Source organism: Neolamprologus multifasciatus, chromosome 20 (genome assembly GCF_963576455.1).
Source record: "Neolamprologus multifasciatus chromosome 20, fNeoMul1.2, whole genome shotgun sequence".
Lineage (NCBI taxonomy): Eukaryota > Metazoa > Chordata > Actinopteri > Cichliformes > Cichlidae > Neolamprologus > Neolamprologus multifasciatus.
This window is the reverse complement of record NC_140458.1, coordinates 3738753-3761517: the sequence shown is the minus strand read 5'-3', so window position 1 is coordinate 3761517 and position 22765 is coordinate 3738753. Positions and strand designations below refer to the sequence as shown.

General features: G+C 42.6%; 1 protein-coding gene and 1 long non-coding RNA gene across 2 annotated transcripts; both read right to left on the bottom strand.

The window, feature by feature from the left end:
- Positions 1-1485: 1485 nt before the first annotated feature.
- On the bottom strand, positions 1486-22666 carry LOC146494117 (synaptophysin-like). Its single transcript, XM_085146921.1, has 8 exons — positions 22537-22666; positions 16376-16441; positions 10901-11025; positions 10415-10613; positions 10151-10342; positions 4990-5205; positions 4537-4617; positions 1486-3491 (listed from the first exon to the last, which is right to left on the bottom strand). The coding sequence occupies exons 1-7, from the start codon at positions 22552-22554 to the stop codon at positions 4552-4554; spliced, it is 882 nt and encodes a 293-aa protein (XP_085003047.1). The 5' UTR covers positions 22555-22666; the 3' UTR covers positions 1486-3491; positions 4537-4551.
- Positions 14514-16377, bottom strand: LOC146494118 (uncharacterized). The gene is made up of 2 exons (XR_014871665.1): positions 16272-16377; positions 14514-15313 (listed from the first exon to the last, which is right to left on the bottom strand). It is a non-coding gene; the product is annotated as an uncharacterized LOC146494118 (long non-coding RNA).
- Positions 22667-22765: the final 99 nt, after the last annotated feature.

Sequence of the window (22765 nt, the reverse complement as noted above, 5' to 3'; positions counted from 1 at the left end):
GGTCTGGAGACTGGCTAGGCCACTCCAGGACTTTCAGATGCTTCTTACGGAGCCACTCCTTTGTTGCCCAGGCGGTGTGTTTTGGATCATTGTCATGTTGGAAGACCCAGCCTCGTTTCATCTTCAAAGTTCTCACTGATGGAAGGAGGTTTTGGCTCAAAATCTCACGATACTTGGCCCCATTCATTCTGTCCTTAACACGGATCAGTCGTCCTGTCCCCTTGGCAGAAAAACAGCCCCATAGCATGATGTTTCCACCCCCATGCTTCACAGTAGGTATGGTGTTCTTGGGATGCAACTCAGTATTCTTCTTCCTCCAAACACGACGAGTTGAGTTTATACCAAAAAGTTCTACTTTGGTTTCATCTGACCACATGACATTCTCCCAATCCTCTGCTGTATCATCCATGTGCTCTCTGGCAAACTTCAGACGGGCCTGGACATGCACTGGCTTCAGCAGCGGAACACGTCTGGCACTGCGGGATTTGATTCCCTGCCGTTGTAGTGTGTTACTGATGGTGACCTTTGTTACTTTGGTCCCAGCTCTCTGCAGGTCATTCACCAGGTGCCCCCGTGTGGTTCTGGGATCTTTGCTCACCGTTCTCATGATCATTTTGACCCCACGGGATGAGATCTTGCGTGGAGCCCCAGATCGAGGGAGATTATCAGTGGTCTTGTATGTCTTCCATTTTCTGATGATTGCTCCCACAGTTGATTTTTTCACACCAAGCTGCTTGCCTATTGTAGATTCACTCTTCCCAGTCTGGTGCAGGTCTACAATTCTTTTCCTGGTGTCCTTCGAAAGCTCTTTGGTCTTGGCCATGGCGGAGTTTGGAGTCTGACTGGTTGAGGCTGTGGACAGGTGTCTTTTATACAGATGATGAGGTCAAACAGGTGCCATTCATACAGGTAACGAGTGGGGGACAGAAAAGCTTCTTACAGAAGACGTTACAGGTCTGTGAGAGCCAGGGATTTTCCTTGTTTGAGGTGACCAAATACTTATTTTCCACCCTGATTTACGAATAAATTCTTTACAAATCCTACCATGTGAATTCATGGATTTTTTTTTCACATTCTGTCTCTCACAGTTGAAGTGTACCTCTGGTGCAAATTACTGACCTCTGTCATCATTTTAAGTGGGGGAACTTGCACAATCGGTGGCTGACTAAATACTTTTTTGCCCCACTGTAGCACAGGGGTGGGCAACTCAACTAGATCTTACCCTGCGTCAACACACGTGAATCAAATGATTGTTCTTTACCAGGCCTCTGGAGAACTTCAAGACATGTTGAGGAGAACATTTAGCAATTTGAATCAGCGGTGTTGGATCAAGGACACATCTAAAACCTGCAGGACACCGGCACTCGAGGCCTGGAGCTGCCTACCCTGGTCTAGCATGTGCATTTCCCATATAGTGTCCTTTTCTTCCCAGTTTCATTTCCCCTTCCTTTGCTCACTCGACTGTATAAAGACACAAAATCAGACTGAGATGAGTTTGTCGTTTATTGAAACTTTCCATTGAATAAACACAGCAGGGGGAATTGGGTTGGGGATGTCTCCATAGCAACAAGTCACACACATCATCACTGTCAACACCATCGCCATGGTTACTGATGCCGAGTAGACTATTGTGACACAAGAGGACACATCACAGAGGTGGAGAAGAGGATGATGAAGAATAAAGAGGGAGGGTAAAAAAAACAAAACAAGGAAAGAAAGAAAAGTGAATGGAGGAGAATTAAAAGCATAAAAGATGAGAGAAAGGATAAAAAGAGCCAATGAAGTGGTATGGACAGGTAATGGTCTCACACACACACAAACGCGCACACACACAGGAAACAGGAAGTAGAATCACACTGATCTTCAGATACTGAACGACACGAGCAGTAAACACGTCACCATGCGGGAGGAAGATACCGACGCTAAAAACAGCTTCACTTTCAAGAAAAACAACCCAAGAAGAAGAAGAAGAGGAAGAAGCATCACTTTTGTATAGACCCAGAACTTTCCAGAAAGACTCGATTGGCTAACAGAAGACAAATTAAAATAAATGTAAAAAAACAATTGCAACATTTCAAAGTAGCTCGCTGACAGAAGCATCCATCTGAAGATTTAAGCCAATAACTGAGATCAACATGTAAGTCATGGAGGAATCTTAACTGAATTTTGTGCTCTGAATTTTCACATCGCCACCATTAAAATGGGAAAAGTGAGTTTTCAAGTGGGGAAATTTACCCCCATCAAGGTGGAAAAACTCCAAGAAACCAGTCATCTAAAATTTTGGTCTGCCATTGAGTTGTTGATGCCACAAATGTCGACTCATAGCACAACAACTTGTATCAGGATGTAATCATCAGCTGCTGTCCGCATAGAAACCGTTTCCAGGTAAAGATATTTATCGTGTACTGGAAACAGCTGTTGCTTAAAACCTCTGATCTTTGTGAACAAAGCAAAGTCAGAGGCTTTGCGTAAGTCAGTCCAAATAATTATCCCATACTTAGTCTTCCATTCATTTGTCTCCCTTTAGGCTCCCCGCCTCCAAAAGCCCACCTTCACTTTCTAATTGGTTTAAATCTGGAAGCCCTTTGAGGGGCAGTGAACTGTACTGCCTGCTCCTGATGGGCGTTTCCGTTGCATCATAGCAGTACATCGAAATCATCAGATTGTCAGATTGGTCTTAGCCGAGTTTAGACCCAAAGTAGAAGCCAGTGGAATCAGATCTGGCTTAGTTTTAGCGGCGGTGATCGTCCAGATGGACGTTTCTGCAGCGGGAATGTAACACACAGCAGATCGAAGCTCGGCTGAGCCCATTAAACACACAAACTGTGCAAATTGTAATGACGAGGGGCCATTTTGGATCCAGTTTCCACCGGGCGTCACTGTGATGCTGTAGGCCGGACTGGGTTTTACTACGTGCCCAGATTGACATCACTTCCTGTTTGATATTTACATGCAGCGGGGAGGTGATGTTGGCGGACGCTCTGTTAGTTTGTTTAATGTGGTTCTCATTTTGGTTTAAATCTGGTTTTCATTGGATTTGTCTCAGTGGACCCAGTCTCAACAGCTTCACGATTGGCTGGTGTGAATCTGGTTTGCTGATGTAAGGAGGCGGGGCATAAAACTTTGGGCAGGGCAGATCAATAGGAAACAGGAAACATTTCAGTCTATATTATATATCTGTTCATAGTGATATCTATACAACACAAACATACATTCTCTCCACAGATTAATTAATATGAATAACTCTTATCAACATCGTCACTGGTTTCAGGTTTCTATTCGTCACCGATGTCTTGGTGGATTCTTCAAGTTGTGGATTTGTTATCTATAACTCTCTTTTTTAGTCATTTACACATCAATTCATTGTAGTGAACATCTAACCCCCCCTTTCCCCTCATCCCTCCCCCACCCCACCCATTAACTTTGCAGCCAGGAGTGTCACATTGTGGGTTGGTTGCAAGCGACCCACTGTTGGTTCACTCCGACTTGTCCTGTGAAGGAAAGACAAATGGAAAAAAATCTGATTAAATAAATAAAAAAAGCTGCTACCTTTTTTCAAATGACCTTCATTCACCGACGAGTCTTTTTGAAAAAGCAACATTAACCTCGAGTTTAATGTTTTGCGTCAGTGACTAAAAACTAATCCCCATCCTGGAGAAACCAGAAACAAAAATACAATATTTAATCTTCAAAATTTACAGTCAAATCCCTAAAAATAGCGAGAGAAAATAAACGAGGATGACATCTTAGAGCCCCAAGCATTTCACAACATTCCTACGCATGAATATGAAGCTTTACCTTCACGATTGTTTCAATAAATACACAGCAGATGAGCACAGTATTAGCTCACACATTTAAAGATGTGAAAAAACATTCTGATAGAGGTCCTTGGGTTTGGTTAATTGGCAAAACTGCAGTTCCATTAATGGCCACTTGAGGCAGACTCCAAAAATCAGCCAATCCCCAGAGACTGCTGTGTTAAAGTGTCCGGCTTCACATCAATAAACTAAAAATAAAGTAAAAATCATGTTTAGAGCCTGGTACAAAGCCTGAGCCGTCATTAAATATATTTTTGGATATTGTGATGGAACAGTGGAGAGCAGACAGACAATCTAGGAGAAAAATGAGGGGGAAGATGAACAGTAAGTGGCCTTTAGGTGGATTCCACTCTGGACCTTTGTATTAGCCTTATGGTGTATGGGCTACCTACTCAACCTGCTAAACTGAACTGGGACCCTCTTGTATTTTTAACTAAACTCAGAAATATGATGGCTCGATGTGAGGGATGTGCCATCAAGAGGTTTGCTCTTCAGTATTGGTGAGTGAAATTCTAGTGTTTTATAATTGGAAGATATCTGTGTGCATGCTTTGCACCTAGCTGATGTCGTCGTGCTGCAGCCTCAGCTTTAAATATGGAAACTTCTGACTCCAAGAAACAGAAATTAAAGAGCCCAACATACTAAAAGTGATGCTCCAAAGTGAACTTTCAACTTAAATGCAGCAAGGAGGCACTTCACTAAGCCTCCACAATCTCACCTTCTTCCTGTCAGCTCACATCTGGTTGGAGAAGGAGGTGGGCGCCCCCTGCTGGCCATAGCCCTGACCATACTGCGCTTCCTGGACGACAAAAAAATAAAAAATAAAAAATAAAAATACATAGGATGAATTCAGCCTGCAGTTCAGTTTTCTTGATTAATGATCACTGATTTTGTATGTAAAATGTCAGACTCAAAGACTAAAATTCAATCTACAGTCATGGGCAGCAAAGTGTTTCTGTTTTAAACAATTATCATATACATTAATTATCACATATAATGTAATTAACTGACCCATCATCTGAATAGCAGATGTTACAGATGTCTGTTCTGATCAAACAGGTCATCAGGAGATAAATTATGTTTCACATCACCGAGTCACAAAGCTTCAGCTAAACTCTTCCCTTGAGGTTCCAGGTTTGACGTTACCAGCATCATCAGTGCGTCTGCTCACCTGGTTGTATCCCTGCTGGCTGTAGTCAGGTTGGTAGCCTCCCTGGTTGCTGGCATACGGGTCTTGCTCATAGGCTCCCTGCTGGCCGTAGGCATCGGGTGCGGCGGGCTTGCTCTCAGGAGGCGGAGCCCGCATGAAGGGAGCGATGATGCCCGTCTCCTTAAAGACGAACCAGAGGTTTCCAACCCACAGGATCAGGTTAATGAAACCAAATGCCTGCAAGAGGAGAGGGTGAGGGTTATCACGCCATTCTCTGTTAACAAATTCAGATTCTGATAGAAGTGCAAAGAGCTGCACTTCCTCCAATGGCCACTTCTGCAAAACCTAGTCAATCCCAATAGACTCCCATGTTAAAATAGCTTAGCACTTTGTAGTTGAATGCATCAGTATTTTTTTTATATAGCACCGATTCACAACAGTCACCTCAAGGCAAAAACCCTACAATATTAGAAACAAACCCCAAAAGACAGACGACCTACTATGAGCACTTGGCCGCTTGGCAACAGTGGGAAGGAAAAACTCCCTTTTGACAGGAAGAAACCTCTGGCAGAACCAGTGGCGGTCCTAGCCTGTTAGGCGCCCTGGGCGAACACCCCCTCTGGTTTAGTTTAGTTTAGTCTGTTACTGTTACTATTTGTACCATTTCTTCTTGGAGGAACTGTAACCCACATAATTTCCTTGGGGATTAATAAAGTATTCTGATTCTGATTGTTTCAGGATGACCTGCCATTATCCAATGACACATCTGCTTACCTGTATCTTTTGCTCGTTCCTCCTTGTAGGAGCCATAATTAAATGTATTGAATTTTAAGGATCACTGGGTTTTTATTTGTTTGGTTGCTATGGTGATGTGTAACGGGAGTCACGTGGGTGCTAGCGGTGACATTAAGAGGGCGTTGTCAGTCTGTCATTCACTGGTTTGATTTTGACAGAGAGGGGGGCTGGGTAGCCGTAGTTTTTGTTGACCGCAGCACAACGAGTTTCCCCTTGTTGCATTAGAGCCTGTGATGTTTTAAGAGTTTGAATCGCGAGCTGATCACATTGCTCTGTAAACTTTTCAAGCACTTTAATAAACAAGCAAGCAATTCCACCTCTGGCATTACTGCGTAAAGTTGACAGCGCGTCAGGCAAATAGACAGGCTCAGTCCCCAGCCTCTAGCGACTGTGGAAGTCGCTACACTCCTCTTCTTTTCTCTTTTTTTAAACTTTAAAAACGGGTTGTGTGTGAGACTTTAAATAAACAAAATATAAAATATACATTTTAAATTGTTATTGATCCCTTTACCCCGAGTCCTAAAGTGTATATTTATTTTTTTTTACTCTTAAATATTTATTGTTTGTTTACTTGCACTGCTGTAACTGGAGCCGCGTCGTCTCATCTCTATATACTGGACTGTATGTAGCGGAGATGACAATAAAGTTTACTTTGACTTCAGCAGCAAGCAGGCGCACCGAGGGCTCTTACGCTCACTTTTCTTGTATAGAATTTTGAAAAAACATCCATCCCATCCATCCATTCGCTTCCGCTTATCCTTTTTTTTAGGGTCGCGGGGGGCGCTGGAGCCTATCCCAGCTGTCATAGGGCGAGAGGCAGGGTACACCCTGGACAGGTCGCCAGTCTGTCGCAGGGCCAACACACAGGGACAGACAACCATTTGCACTCACTTTCATTCACACATTCACACCTAGTGACAATTTGATTATCCAATTAACCTATCCCCACAAGCTGCATGTCTTTGGACGGTGGGAGGAAGCCGGAGTACCCGGAGGGAACCCACGCAAACACGGGGAGAACATGCAAACTCCACACAGAAAGACCCGGCCTGATGTTGGAATTGAACTCAGGACCTTCTTGCTGTGCGGCAACAGTGCTAACCATAAGTCTGTATCATGATGTCTGGTGTTTTCGTGTTTTTTATTTTTGTTTTATTTTGAGAGTTGGTAATTTTTGCTGCTCCAGCCAATCCCCCGTCGCCCCGCCCTCTCCTCCCTGTGCTGCAAGCAGCAGGCGCACCTCGCAAACGGAGGGCGCCCTTACTCCCATGGGCTATAGAAAATCGATCGGTGCCTATGCCATTCCCAATATGGGCTCGCATGATGTCGGGGCAGCATGAGTACAAGCTATTTTTTTTTTTACCGATGCCCGTGATGCCGCCCCCCACCACAATGCCGCCCCGGGCAACCGCCCGTGTCGCCCGTATCTAAAACCGCTACTGGGCAGAACGATCGAGGGCTGCGACAGCTTAGGAGTGAGAAGAGGCAGGACAAAAGACAGAAATTCACCTGTTTTAGGTGAATGGGGATAACTCGGCCATTTAAAGTATATTATGGCTTTAAGTTTTGCATTATTGGGGTTGAGGCCTCACTGAGTGACTAAATATAGCAAATGCAGTCTTCAGTGCTTTAAGAGTTTCTTTCAGCTGGTTCAGAGGTTCCCAAATCCACCCTCATTTGATAAAGAACTGATTTTGTTTTCTTTTTTTTTAATGCCTTCTACCATCCAAAGTACAAACAATAACTGAAAATAAACTGTATTCATTAGCTTAAGTTAGCATCCCGATTAATAAAAGTAAATCATGGAGGCACCTTGAAGTTTTTTTTTTCTTCACATATTTAGGTTACAGTAACAGGGAGCAGGGTTGATGGTGAAGATGAAAAGAACAAGATCAAAATCAACATCCTGTCTCACGATCAATCATCTAAAGCAACCGACAGCGCACAAGATCGGTGAAGAGGAGCAGGAGTGACAGAAGGGTAGCAGCAAGAGAGAAAGGGGAGGTTTACAAGATGGTAATGACACCTGCTATACTGTACGGTTCGGAGACAGTGGCACTGACAGCAAGACGGGAGGTCGAGCTGGGTGTGACCAAGATTAGAAATGAGTCCATCAGAGGGATGGTTCAGGTCGAGCGGTTTGGACACAAAGTCAGAGATGCAAGGCTGAGAGGGTTTGGGCATGTACACTGATCGACTGGAGTTTTAAGATGGAGCTGCAAGGTAGGAGGAAAAGAGGATGACCTCAGAGAAGATCTATGGTTCTAGTGAAAGAAGACATGCAGAGGGTTGATGTGGCGGAGCAGGAGGAGGATGCTACGGATAGGGTCAGATGGAGGAAGATAACCTACTAAAGCGAAAGGTAGAAAGGAAGAGGAGGAAAAGGAGGAGGACAACAAGTGTGAGTGCCCCGTCAGCAGTTACTTCATCAGTACAAACAGCCAAGTGTCAAATCTGTCTTACTTTAAGACAGAATTAAACATTTATGTCACTGACCTGAAACAAGTGAATTTAAACCCATCTTCAATAAACATCAGAGAGAGTTTGATCCAGCACCAGTTTTCTTTATAATCCGGTGCCAAACATGTCATTGTTATTTAGTTTATGTCATTTAGTTGACATTATATCTGAAATCTTGCTTCTTTGACAGGTTGAATTTTTTTTTTTAATCTCTCATTAATCTTAAGCTCGAGTTGAAGACTACTGGACTTCCTTTTTTAAGACGGCTTCTTCTGTTCTAACTGCTCATGAGTTCCTCTTGAGGCGCTGTCATGAGCCAGGTCTGTAGCTGTGTCCCAATTCAGAGTCTGCACGCTTGAAGTACGCACACTAGGCGTACTACGTACGGTGCGTACTATAAGTACGAGAAGTGCGGAAGTTAGAGGCTTGTGAAATGGGACGGTCTAGCCAACGTCGCGCTGTTCAGGTTGCCTAGCAACCATGATACTAACTGCAAGAAACGTTACATACAGCTTTGTTTGACAGAAATGAAGGAGAAAAAAATGTTTTGTTGGTCATTCATTTTTGTCATGACATCACTTTGATTAGTTGAGTATCTGAGGCTGAGACCACAGGACTGTAAAACATGATTCAAGGGCTTCATTTCTGTACTGAACAGTCATTACAAGAGTAGTTAGTAAATAACAATTAGCTAATGTTGTTCATGAGACTAAAATCATCTCACTGTGGTAATGTAAATATAATATGGACAATATTATAGTTATTGTCAGATTATTATGATATATATATATATATATATATATATATATATATATATATATATATATATATATATATATATATATATACATATATATATATATATATATATATATATATATATATATATATGGCCTTACAACTAAGTTAACGCTGAAAGTACAAACATCACTAATGTCCCACAACTTTGCCGGCAATGTTTTAATGTTCTTCGTTATTAAACATTCGCACATGAATAAGTGACGTCATATTCAGTACTTACTTTTGACAGTTCACTCTTGGCCGCTCCCTTCTGCCGTATTTTGCGGCGAAATTATCCACACCCACCGCCGCGCTATGAATTGTGGGATATATGGGACCACGAAGCGTGCACCGGACCACGCTTGATATTTGGGGAAATCGACGGCGCATTTGAAGTATGCATTTGAAGTACACTTTGAATTGGGACAGCCGTTGTCGCGTGGCGGTGACGTGATCACACTTAAAATGCGTACTTCAAGCGTGCAGACCCTGAATTGGGACACAGCTATTGTTTCCGTGTGGTACTGCCACTCACCACACCAGAGGGAGCGTTGTTTGTACTCTGTGATGTTTGTGCTAGGTTTCCAGGTGGAGGCTGACCATCGGTGGAAGATTGAATGAGGCCGGCTACAAATTGGGACCTGACTAGGCCGGCAGCCCCTCCTGCTTCCTGGTTTTTTGTTGTGGTTTTATCACTATAGGTAAGTTAGTTCTAGTTTATTTCTAGTGTGTTTTGTTTGTTGTTTTGGCCATGCCCACCCTGACGCTCATTACCTGTCCAGTTAATAAAACGACTAGTCATTGTAAAGCCGTGGCTGTGTGATTGACTTCTTTGCGGCTCTAGGCCGGTGCGTAACAGGCGCCGTCACTTTGGACATGGTCTCGAGAGTCTCTTACCTACTCTGTCATCAGGCGAGTCGTCAGGGTCACACCTTGGCTCATGTGAAAGAAGTCCAATTTCTTTTTACTCGAGTGCTTAAACTCTCGTGCCCTGGATGACTCAGAACCTACAGACATTTCTCAGTAATATTCTGTGCTTTATAAGGGTCAGTACTGACATTCTAGTATTGTAGCATCCATGAACTTCTCAAAGTTTCCCCGTCCTACGGCAAGACTCAGATGTGCTCAGGCCCAGTGAAAGTCTTACCACAGAGGTGTTCAATCCAGACATAACTGGGTCGTGGACTTCACGGCAGCTGTTCTCATCCTCTTTACAGGCGGGGATCATAGTGATGACTTCATCCGGGTTGGTCGCAGTCTTCACGTCGGACAGACCTTTGGCCCAGGCTGCCGAACTCACCAGCCACATGAAGGCAAACACTCCGGTGACTCCCAGGTCCTGAAACGGCACAAAGACGGAGTGAGGCGGGTTTTTCAGAGGTCAGCTGGGAAGTCGGGCGGCCGTACTTACGATCAGTGGGCCCTTGTTGTTCTCCTTGTACTTTTCAAAGAAGAAGACGTAAATGCTGAGAGCCGCCGTAGAGTACAGGAAGGCGAAGACGCCGATGGTGACAAAGAATTCGGCTGAGGAGGAGTAGTCGCCAACCAGGAAAATCGGTTCTTTGTTCTCAGACTTACAGGTGGGGGCATGAAAATACTCCTGGTGGAGTCTGACAGAGGAGTTTAAAGTTATTGAAGCTGAAGATAAAGTGAAGTGAAGCAAGAAATACAACATTTGGTTCAGACATTGGTGACCAACAAGAACTAATACACAGTTAATAACTTTAGAGCTCTGACAGTCACACCATCTGGTCAAAACACGCCTCAAAGCTTTGGACCCAGGGGTCCTGCCTGAGGAGCATTTATAAATAAAATTGAGCTGAAAGAAGTTTAAACATTTAATTTTTATTTAATATTTTTTAGCTTCAGAGTTGATGGCGTCTGAGCGTGTTCTGACCTGAAGGGATACTCAAACTCCACTTCTATTTTCAGGTCGCTCTGCGTCCGGTTCTTGCACTCCACCGCAATCTTGAACATCCCGGAATAACTGCCACAGGTGGAGAAGGCGAAGATGGCGAAGAACTGGGGGAGGAAGAAGGAGCAACAACACATCACAAGCATCAGTGGTATCCTCCTGTATGTGGCACCGCACAGCATTTTCATCTGACTCCTAAAGTTGTTCCAGGTTCTAATTTCCTGTTAGTCTGACCAAAATCCAAAACACTGATGTATTCGTGGTTTTGCACAGAGGTCACGCTGTTTGACTCAGACTAGAAAAATAAAAATCATGATTATATCACAAAGAGACTCAAGATTTATTTTCCTCCAGGAGGAGAAGCTGTGTTTTTGTAGAGAAGGTTATTTAGGTTCATTAGGACGGCTTAATTAATTTTTTATTGATAAATAAATAAATTCAGCACTTGCAGGCAGATTTTTTACAATTGCTCAAATATTGCACCGAATTTAGCAACACCAAACTGTTACATGCATTTATAGACTCGCTTTAGGATGAAGAAACTGACATGATTGTGTCACCTGACCTTTGACCTGCAAACAGCATCCTCAGTAAAAACAATTTTTCATGGACGTGACCTTCCTGTGGCTAAAAATTGCTGCTATTTTTTAAAAAATACATATATATGCAGTTCTGGTGAAGCAGAGGCGGCGCTGGCTTCTGCAGGATGATGACTCATCGTCACGTCTATGTTTAGCGTTTTGCGAAGCTTTGCATATCAGACAGGAACCGAACCAACAACCGCCTCGGCCTCACAGAGCTGTGCACACTGACTTCAGCGGCCCGATGAAAACAGGCTTCACGTCGAGTCAGCGGGAGGAACTTGGTGACGTTTTTATGTGTGATGTCACCAGTGTTGGGGAGTAACGGAATACATGTACCGCCGTTACGTATTTAAAATACAAAATATGAGTAACTGTATTCCGTTACAGTTACCGTTTAAAAAGGTGGTATTTAGAATACAGTTACTTTGTTGAAATAAATGGATTACACGGCGGTACTTCCCTGTTTCATATTGTGGCGGGTCAGGACTGTTTGGGTTTTGTTTGACAGCTACGTTCTGTTGTTCCAGGTGGCAGCGTTACGGTTGCCATGGTTACAGGGTGACTCTCTCTCTCTGCGTGTTTCCTGGGTGAGAGAGCGCCGTTTTGTTGTTGTGCTAAGCTAATAGGCAGAATGCTACAGGCATAGCTCTAAAGAATGTAGCATCATGGGCAGTGTAGTCCGTGCTGCAGGGAGAATGGACTGCCATACACGTTATGTGTCTGTGAGCGAGGGAGGGAGAAAAAGGAAAAGTACAGCTGTCATCGAGCAAAAACGGGAGCTGGAAGCATGTAAATATAATAATAACCACTGCAGCCAAGAAGAGAGCCTGACGAGCCCAGTTGTAAGTAAGCTATTAAGACTCGACTGTACACCGTGTTCGTGTTTTTCTCTGAAACAATAAGTTCCGCCTCTCTTTGTCTCTCGCAAGCAAAGTTGACCCAGACAACAAAGTAAAGCTAGTTTTCGGCTACTAGCCCGAAACAGAACCCACCGTATTAGCCAGAGGTCCCTTTACTACAGTTCGGAGCCGCGGACCTTCAGTAACAGTAATAAATCACAGCAATAGTACATTCATGTAGTTGTAAACAGCATGATAATATATTAAGTAATCCAAAGTATTCAGAATACGTTACTCTCATTGAGTAACGTAACTGAATACGTTATATAATACATTTTGGGGCATGTATTCTGTATTCTGTAATGGAATACATTTTAAAAGTAACCTTCCCAACACTGGATGTCACTGATTTCCCCACCTGCTACAGAACGTGGAGGAAAGTGAAACCAGGGTCATCATTAAGATGTTCGCAGCCTTGCGCGATTTACATGCAGGAAGATCCAGCAGATTTATTTTCATCGTCTTGTATCCAGGAGTCAAAGGTTAAACTCCTGTATGAATAATATGATGTGGTTTGTAAGGAGGTCTGCAGTTTTTACTAGTTTTTATTTTCTTTTAATTTCCAAACCCCTTATAGTCCCCAATCATGGGGCGACCACTCTACCTACTGCCCTTCCTGCCCCTGTGATTGGGGGCAGGGAAAGAGATTTTGTGATTGTTCTGCTTTTACCTGCTGATAACTAAAAACCTGCCACTCAGCACACCTACTTTGAACCAGGGTAGATATGTTACTGTGCAAAAGAAAGTGCAAAAAACCAAAAAGTGTGCACATCTAAGAAGAAACAGGCTTGATACCAGACCATTGTTGGAACAAATCGTTGCCAAAAAGATCCCACTAGTGCTCCCGCTTTGCCACTATTGTCACAACTAGAGTCCCAAAAAGTGTCCTTGCTTTTCTACAGCTGTTGCCACATCTGTAGACACCAGCTGTGATGCTCTTCCAGCCAACACTCAGACACGTGTGTGAGGACCAGCAGTGAGGCTCAAGCAGCCGAGTCTTTGATGAACTGCTGCTTCGACCGTCCCCATTTCCCATAAATTTGCCATAAATCATCCACACAATTCTGAACATTCACACTTGGTCCTCGCGAGGAGGCTGCATGAACCCACATCCACGTTGCCAAGTAGGGATTGGGCCGTCTGACTGTGACCATCTGCTCAGTCAGTGTGTGGGTGTGCGATATTTAATACCATACATACAGTACTGAGAGCTGAAGCTGTTACATCACTTCCCATCCAGCCTTCGGCATCTCAGTGGAACTTGTGAATAAGCCATTTGCTTGTTGTCTGAAGGTTTAGAAAAGGTTTTATGTTTTCAGACTTGTTTTATAGAGTTGATCTGACAATGTAATACAACATATGTATGAAGTTAAGTCAACATGCGCCCTGTCAGCCAGTGTGTGACGGTCAGCCTGGACTCAGATTTAACAGATTTTATTTTGGGACGTCCATCTAACTAAACGCTCACATTTAATCTGAGGTATTGAATCACACTGGCTGAGACCTCCCATGTTTTATTCCCCATTTCTCTTGGTGAAGCATACAGTGATCTCCACAGACAGCACTTTCAACAGGATCTGTAATCACTGATGAAGCTATTAAATCATTAAGACAACCGATCTATGTCTATGCTTGTTTTCAATCTTCACAGATGTCTGTACCTGAGACCCTCTGTTATCAATGTGAGATGTCGAAACTGTTACATACAACACATGAACATCGCTGCTGCTACAAATATGATCATATTATAAACAAAGAACCACGACCGGGGATTCTTTTGATGAGTCTGGTGTGAAAATGTAAATAAAAGGAGGCTAAGGCGCTTGGAAAGAAAAAGCGTCTGGACTTCTTTAAGTTGCTTGAAGACGTTTTACCTCTCATCTGAGAAGCTTCTTCAGTTCTAAGGTCAATCCCCCCAAAGAGGGAGAAAAGGACCCCCCTGTGTGACCCACACCCGTTTTCACACCTTGGCTCAAGTGATTAGGTAGATGATCATCAGGAGGTCCTTTTGTCCCTCTTTGAGCGGATTGACCTTAGAACTGAAGAAGCTTCTTGGATGAGAGGTAAAACGTCTTCAAGCAACTTAAAGTCCAGACGCTTTTTCTTTCCAAGCTCCTTAGACTACGATGACCTGGATGACTGAGAACCTTCACAGACATAAATAAAAGGAGACGTTTTATATGCTAAAGGTTGTTTTGAGCAGATACTTATATCAGATGATGAAATGACTCCTGAAATTTCACTGAAAATTCATTTTAAGTTGTTTTTTCCCCCACAGTGAAGAATCATAAATCAGATCAAACAACCAGGAGTACCGGTGCTTGTTTCTGCTACTGTAACATAGTTTAAACTATGATGCATCCCATGATGCTGAAGCTCACTGAGTTTGTTGTAATGAAAACTTTAATACATCTGAAAAATTAATGTGTATATCTCCTGCACCTATGAAGTTATGAGGTCCCTAAAATGTTTTTAAAAACCCTCCAGACTGAGCTGATGTACGAGGTTTTATCCACAACGAAAAACCAAAAGAAGGATTTCAATCTCCCTACAGCGCCCCCTGCTGTGTGGATGCTGGCATCTACAATTTATTTCAAAATAAAACCAGAAGGTTAGCTCATTAATAGTAGGAGCTGAATCATACCTGCAGTCAGTGAACTTTTAGCAGCGTAAAGGCTACAAACATAGAATAAAACTGATACAGTATAAGATTTTTATGTTTTATTATGTTTTTATTACAAGTCATGAATGCGTACTTTAAATATTAAGATTAAAGCTGGTCAGCTGTTAAACAGAAGAAAATTATTTGTACATACATGATCATGGATATGTTTGAATTGTGCTTTCATCTAAGGTGAACCATTAAACTCTGATGGTGTATGATGTTTCTGAGCTTCAAACAGGAACGTGAACTCAGCTCCGGGAGTTATACGCAGTGTTGGGGAGTAACGGAATACATGTACCGCCGTTACGTATTTAAAATACAAAATATGAGTAACTGTATTCCGTTACAGTTACCGTTTAAAAAGGTGGTATTTAGAATACAGTTACTTTGTTGAAATAAATGGATTACACGGCGGTACTTCCCTGTTTCATATTGTGGCGGGTCAGGACTGTTTGGGTTTTGTTTGACAGCTACGTTCTGTTGTTCCAGGCGGCAGCGTTACGGTTGCCATGGTTACAGGGTGACGCTCTCTCTCTGCGTTTCCTGGGTGAGAGAGGCCTTTTTGTTGTTGTTGTGCTAAGCTAATAGGCAGAATGCTACAGGTATAGCTCTAAAGAATGTAGCATCATAGGCAGTGTAGTCCGTGCTGCAGGGAGAATGGACTGCCATACACGTTATGTGTCTGTGAGCGAGGGAGGGAGAAAAAAGAAAAGTACGAGCTGTCATCGAGCAGAAACGGGAGCTGGAAGCATGTAAATATAATAATAACCACTGCAGCCAAGAAGAGAGCCTGACGAGCCCAGTTGTAAGTAAGCTATTAAGACTCGACTGTACACCGTGTTCGTGTTTTCCTCCAAAAACAATAAGTTCTGTTGGAGCAGCCTTTCAACGCCTCTCTCTGTCTCTGCTAGCAAAGTTGACCCAGACAACAAAGTAAAGCTAGTTTTCAGCTACGAGCCGACACAGAACCCACCGTATTAGCCAGAGGTCCCTTTACTACGGTTCGGAGCCGCGGACCTTCAGTAACAGTAATAAATCACAGCAATAGTACATTCATGTAGTTGTAAACAGCATGATAATATATTAAGTAATCCAAAGTATTCAGAATACGTTACTCTCATTGAGTAACGTAACGGAATACGTTACAGAATACATTTTGGGGCATGTATTCTGTATTCTGTAATGGAATACATTTTAAAAGTAACCTTCCCAACACTGGTTATACGTCCTTAAAAACTCTGGAGGATACGGTGCATCTGTGCTGTGGTTGCAGGTTTTTGTGGTGCAGCTGTTGGTCTGATGAACTCACCCATTCTAGGACCTTAATGAAGCCCAGAGGAACCTTCAGCACCCTGAACTGACCCTGGGCCACCAGCTGCAGACAGAAAGACACACACTGGTTAATTATGTTCATCCGAGCAGCCTGACGAAAGACGAGCACGTGGATCTCCTGCTGTCAGGAGCACTTTCACTCAGGGCCAGAACATCATAAACAGCAGCATCATTCCCATAGTCGTTGTGTCGTTTGAAGCTTTGTAAGATCATAAAAGACGCAGGAATAAGTAGTAGGATTTAAAAGTGTAATAACGGACTGAAACAGAAGATGGCAGCACTGCATGTACAAGGATGCCAGCTGCCGTTAAACCGCGAAGAAGAAGAAGAAGCTGTGTCCCAGAATTCATAGCGCAGCCCAGCTCAGTTTCCAACAATGGCGGCAGCTAGTTAGTTTTAATATTACTCTTATTATTCTTTCTGGGTCACAAAATAAACGTTTAACATATTTTCAGGCGAGAATGTAGCTGTGGAAACCTCAAATATCTGCTCAGTTTATCAAGACACCACATATTTTCAAAAGCGCTCCGACGTTTTCGGAGACGTCTGTTAGCCACTAGCTCGATAGCTAGCCGGGGGCTAGGCTCACTAGAGCCGTGAGAACACCGGACTCCCGGCTAATCGTTTTCAAACCCACCGCCGTCTTTCGCTACTCAGGTTAAATATATATAAGTCACTTAGATAACTTAAAAATGTTATTGTTTGGCCTTTTTTAGTATTTTATTTGTTCCTGAGTAAATCGGTTTGGCTGAGATTAAAGTTATAGTTTTTACACAGCTGAATAAACGTCAAGCAGACAGCTGATTATCAGAAGTGTGAGATGCTCGAGAATTTACGGTGTCCCATTATATTTTAGATAGCAAGGAGTTTATTAAACTTCACCGAAACAATCTGCAAATTTCATTAAAATTTAATAAACTATCATCTTGTCTTTATTTTTAGTTAGCACATACCTTACACACTTAAAGCTGTAAGCTAATGATAGTTATATAAGAGCAGATGGATGCTGGTGCAATAAGCTGTAGTTTTATGTACAATGGATGATGATCTGATTAGTCGACTAATCGCAAAAATAATCGGTGACTAGTCGACTATCAAAATAATCGTTTGTGGCAGGCCTACTTTCTATCAAGAGAAACTTTGAGCTCAACTGTTGTTATCAATAATAACGATTCACTGAGAATATTGGCAACATTAAAAAACATTCCCATCAAACCGAGTCAGCTGACTTAATGAATGATTCAGACTGCAGGTCTAAAATGCAGACACTGGGAGTGGAGAGGAGACTGTCATGATAATCTCATCATGCAATAAGAGACAGAATTTATCTGTATATAACATTTTTGTATGCATGTTATTCACAACTGCACAACAAAGTAGTTTCTTTATTGCAATAATCTGAACAGTTTTTCTTACGTTGTAGGAGACGATCTAACTGCACATGGAAACCCGCTGTTTGCTGTGTAATAGTCCTTCAGTCTTAATGATCCTTGCATGTGTTTCTGGATGTTGAAATGATTTTCTCACCACTTCATTTCAGCTTTAATAAAAAAAAGCTGGACTCATTTTCACTTCTCGGGAGAAGATTTGTTGTGCAGGGAAATTTTAAAAATGTCAGAGAAGAACTTTGTTCTGATTCCAGAGCGTTTCAGGGACGTTATTCTACACGTGGGAATGAAGAAAAACTGGCAAATTTTTTGGATCGTTTGAAAAATATTTGGAAGAATTCAACGAAGACTTAACAGAATTGGATGTGAATGACTTAACAGATTTATTATGATTTTTGAGACTTTGATAATTATCCAATTACTTGAGAACAAATGCATAAAATTCTTTCTGCAAAAATCATTGCCAGATTATCTGAAATCATCGCCTCTTTTTCTGGGAACACTTTCATGTTTCAGCTTTTTGGCAATGACTCAGTCACTGCTTTGATTATTCTTCATTTAAAACGAGTTAAAAGAAAAGTTGATCTCTTGGATGAACATGCACCTAAACATGAATTATAATGCGTTCAATGTCACAATCCTTCATTTTAAATTGAACTTTAAAATCTTCATTTCAGATTTAATACACATCAAGCACATCTTTCAAACAGACAGCATCATGCACCGTGTTCAAACAAACAGATCTATTCTCCCTCTCAGATTTCAACCTGCTGCTCGGCTCGTGGGATATTCAACACTCGCATAAAAGGTGCCAAGGAGAAGGTATTAAACAAGCTTTAGGGATATTATAGTATTACATTCATTACCAAACATAACTGCAGACACACTTACGGCTCAATAAAAGAATAAAAACAAGCAAAAAGTTATTTTTGTAATCAAATACAGTTAATTTTACTTTATAATGGCACCATTTTAACCCAAAATTACTTATTACTTTAAAAGGTTCTGTTTAATAATCAAAGTACTTCCAGTAATTTTTTATTTTATTGTATATTGTGACTTTACCATGAGACAATGTGGTGAACTGGCACTACTTTATATAAAACCAAAAGAGAGATTGTAAGCTTATTTTATTAGGACTATAACACCGTCTCTGAGGTTGGTTATGACAGGCCGCCAATCTGACGCAGGGCTAATGAAAATATAATGAAGTAAAAATAAACAACAATGGAAAAACAGGAATTTCTAGAATGCTTTTGCCTTCACTTTATATGCAGACATATTCCAGAAATGAAAGAGTGAAGACTGAAAGACTCAGATGTTGCAGATAACAGTTTAAAGCAGAATAAAAATGCACGAGATCCTTAACTGCAAACAGTAATTAATTAAATGCTGATATTTTAAACTGATGAATACTCAGACGGCGCTGAAGTCGACTCAGACTTCTGGGAGTTTTGCACTGGTCTGCCTGAGCGGGCTCATCTCAGGAGGAGTGATGCCAGAATCTGTTGTTAACATCCAATAAAACCAGCCAGCAGAGCTGAAATGATTGGTTACTGACAGACTCTGACAGGAGGAGGGAACATCGTTCAGTTGTTACCTTTCACAGTTAAACTGGAGCTTTATCGAATAAAAGTATTCCCCTTTCAGTATTTGTTTACATTCAAAAGAAGCTACAAGAACAGTCAGTAAACACATGAATCTCGTGGATAACTGACCGACACGCTTCAGTGTGTGAGACGGGAGTTTGCTCCGTCTCCATTGGTGACGAACAGTACGGGAAGCTCCACAGGGGACTGAGCCGTCTCCATTCCTGTTCACCTCGTACCTGCGACATCAGAGCTGAATAAACTGATCAGGAAGGCGGGCTCTGTGATTGGCTGCAGATTGGACACATTTATCCATCAACTGCTGTAATACAGCACAGCACAGTAATTTAGTCTCCATGGCAATGTGCCACTCTCCACCATGTTGTGAAGTTTTTTGCTTGGCAGTTTGTGCGTTCCTGCTGAAACACCAGCACCATTTAATCGGCAACTTTAAAATAAAAAGGCGTCTCAAACTAGAGTCTGTTCGTCCCACCAGACCAGAATCCCAACCTTTTGCACTCCTACAGGTCATAAAAAAATTCCCCGACTTTGCTTCCCTTCAGGTAAAAACATCTCTTTCATTATTTCACAGATGTTCCCCATCCAACAGACCACAGATCAGGGTTCCCAAAGGCTGTGGCACATGGGTGAACATCTGTATAAAATATTTGCACCCACCAGTGCTACCCCTCAGCCTCCTAACAGACACAGCTACGGTACCAATTTCAAAATCCTATGTGGCCCTGCTCTCAAGTTTCACCAAGTGTTTCACCTTAAGGTCGAGGTCACCGAGACTCGAACACATGAATGGTTGTTAGTAAATGGGCTAATATGTTGCCCCATTCTGCGTTCACAAACATCCATGCTGCTTGCGCGCCCGTCAGTGAGACGACAATGCCCCATCAGCCTTTTACAGCCGAGGGGTAAAAAGGTCACAAGCTCAGAGGAGGATAACCAGATACTGCAGCCATGCAACCTGCAGTGCCGTCATCTGAACATGTAATCAAGAGGAGAGCTGAAAATATTCCAGATATGATATGAAATCCATTTCCCACAAATATGAAATTTTGGACAACGTGCTTGAAAACCACCTCCACAAACAATAGTGCACTCCTTTGAGATCTAAAATAGACTGCGCAGGATCATAGCCACGGGTTTTGGACTCATTTGTAGCCATCTGGTTGCAGATGGAAAGTGTTTGCTTTCTGGGATGTGGTTAACATGGCACAAAGCTATTTTGTTATTATTTATTTCAACCTCAAAACAAGATCTTTGTGAAAAACAAGTGTGAAAATGGTGAACATACACTTCCTTCAGCCTTTACCCTTCCTCACCTGGAGAGATTCTTCTTCTGAAGCACATCCCAGCACGCTGAAAAAAAGACTAGAGTGCTGCTAGGCTGTTAAATTGAATGCACTGGGAGTACGAATGTGTTTTTAAACCACCATCATGTCAAACACACGCTGTGATGGGCCTGAAAGGTGGCTCAGCTTTACCGGCAAAAACAAAACAAAAACAGGAGCATCAGCTAGAAATGTGTGAAACTGGACATCTGTACAAGCTGCTGTGGGCTGTAATAAAAAGCATTTCTGAGCCCCTGATTTTTTTATTTTGTGCATCGTGTGAATATTAAAGCATTAAAGGGGACCAACGCCATATTTTTATTGTTGGAGTAGAGTGACTGTGCAAGATTCACAGGGTTTACAATGGTCCTTTTATGAGAAACAATCCAGCTTTATGAGCCTCCCCTTTGACCAAAACGGAATATTTGGTTGGGCCTCTGTGCTGGCCAGAGCAGATCGTATCAGGGATTTCCCCTCTTTATGATACAAACAAGCCAAGAGCAGAAAAAAAGCCCTCACACCAAATGTTTTAGAGCTTCTCCTTCACACAGATCATCACATAGGTTCAACTGGCGTTGAAGTGTAACATTTATTCATGACAGAGTCAGGAAAAGAAAATGCGTCAGTTATATTTTTACATTAAAACATATTCTGGGAACAGAAATCGAGGATTTAAGAGTTTTCTGATTTTAATTGGTTCGTTTTAACCACCACAAGTCCATAAAAAATATTAAAGACGAAACGAGCAGTAACATCTGTAACACTTGTAAGAATGCTGCCCCCTGGTGGTGGACATAGTTAAATTCTGCAGTGGGAAACTACAAATACTGCGTTTAAGCGGAGGGACGTAAAATTCTGGAGTTTGTTTGTTTGCTAACACAGAACACTCACATATGACATCATTAATTAAATGCAAGCGATCAAAGAGGCCGACAGAGTCAGCTTTGGACTGAAATCATGTTTGACACAGAACAGCTTTCATCAGCTTTCCCGGGCTTTTTCCTCCTCTGTAGTTTAAAACAGTAAAAATAAAGCGGCTGTGAAACAACAGCTGGATATGAAATATCGGGCTGTGATAGAAACTAACGGCGAAGCAATGCTGGCTTTTCTCTCGGTCTCCATCTTAAAAGGTAGCTGATGAAGGAGAGGAGGAGAAGGGGTGGGAGGAAGAGGAGGAGCAGCTGAATCATCTGGGTGAACCCGGGTAGACCCGGGTTAAATAACGCGGATCAGGTAGAAGGAAAACGGCGAGAGAAAAACAGATCCGGGCAGACCCGCAACATCATCAGCATCAGCATCCCGAGCAGAGAGGACGCCCTCCCCCTCCCCCCCCCGGCTGCCATTTTACAAGCCCAGACACACACACACACACACACACACACACACCTCATTTCATCACGGGCGCACGGGGCTGCTGACATTTTCATGTTTGTGCGTTTTTGTTTCGGGCCTCCTGCAGACACCGTGGCGCAGGGATGGAAACCCCAGACAGCCGCTCCTGTTTCCAAACCTCCCGCAGTCCGCCTCACATCCCCCTCCCTCCCACACACACACACACACACAGTGATACAAACATATGGACCACCATGAAGAACCGAGCCCGGTCCGGAGAGCCTCTCCCCTCCGTCTCCTCCGCCAGCTGTCGGAGCCGCCTCCTGCGGCCGACACGGAGATGCTTTACCGGGAGGCAAAATGCAAACAAATACCGAACCGAAACACGAACACAACCCGAACCCACAGCTGATCAACCCGCAGCAGACACGTGAAATATATATATAAATATATATATATAAACAGGCGGATGTGGAGTGTTTGTACCTGATTTACGACGTCCATCCTGCAGAGTGTCGAGAGGACCGAGAAGATCTGGGAGGGGGAAGGCGTGAGGGGGGTTGAGTGGAGGGGCCGGGACTGTCTGAGTCCACGACATCATTTTATTTACTATAAAAAAAACAAAACAAAGAAACATTTCAGATTAAAAAAAATTAAATATGATTTAAAAAAATAGATTAATTTTATTAAATTAAAAATTTAGCTTTTATTTTCT

Coding starts and splice junctions, on each gene's coding strand:
- LOC146494117 (XM_085146921.1), bottom strand. Junction 5,206..10,150: donor CTGGATTGAACACCTCTGTG/GTAAGACTTTCA, acceptor CTCCTCTTGCAG/GCATTTGGTTTCATTAACCT. Junction 4,618..4,989: donor GCCAGCAGGGATACAACCAG/GTGAGCAGACGC, acceptor TTTGTCGTCCAG/GAAGCGCAGTATGGTCAGGG.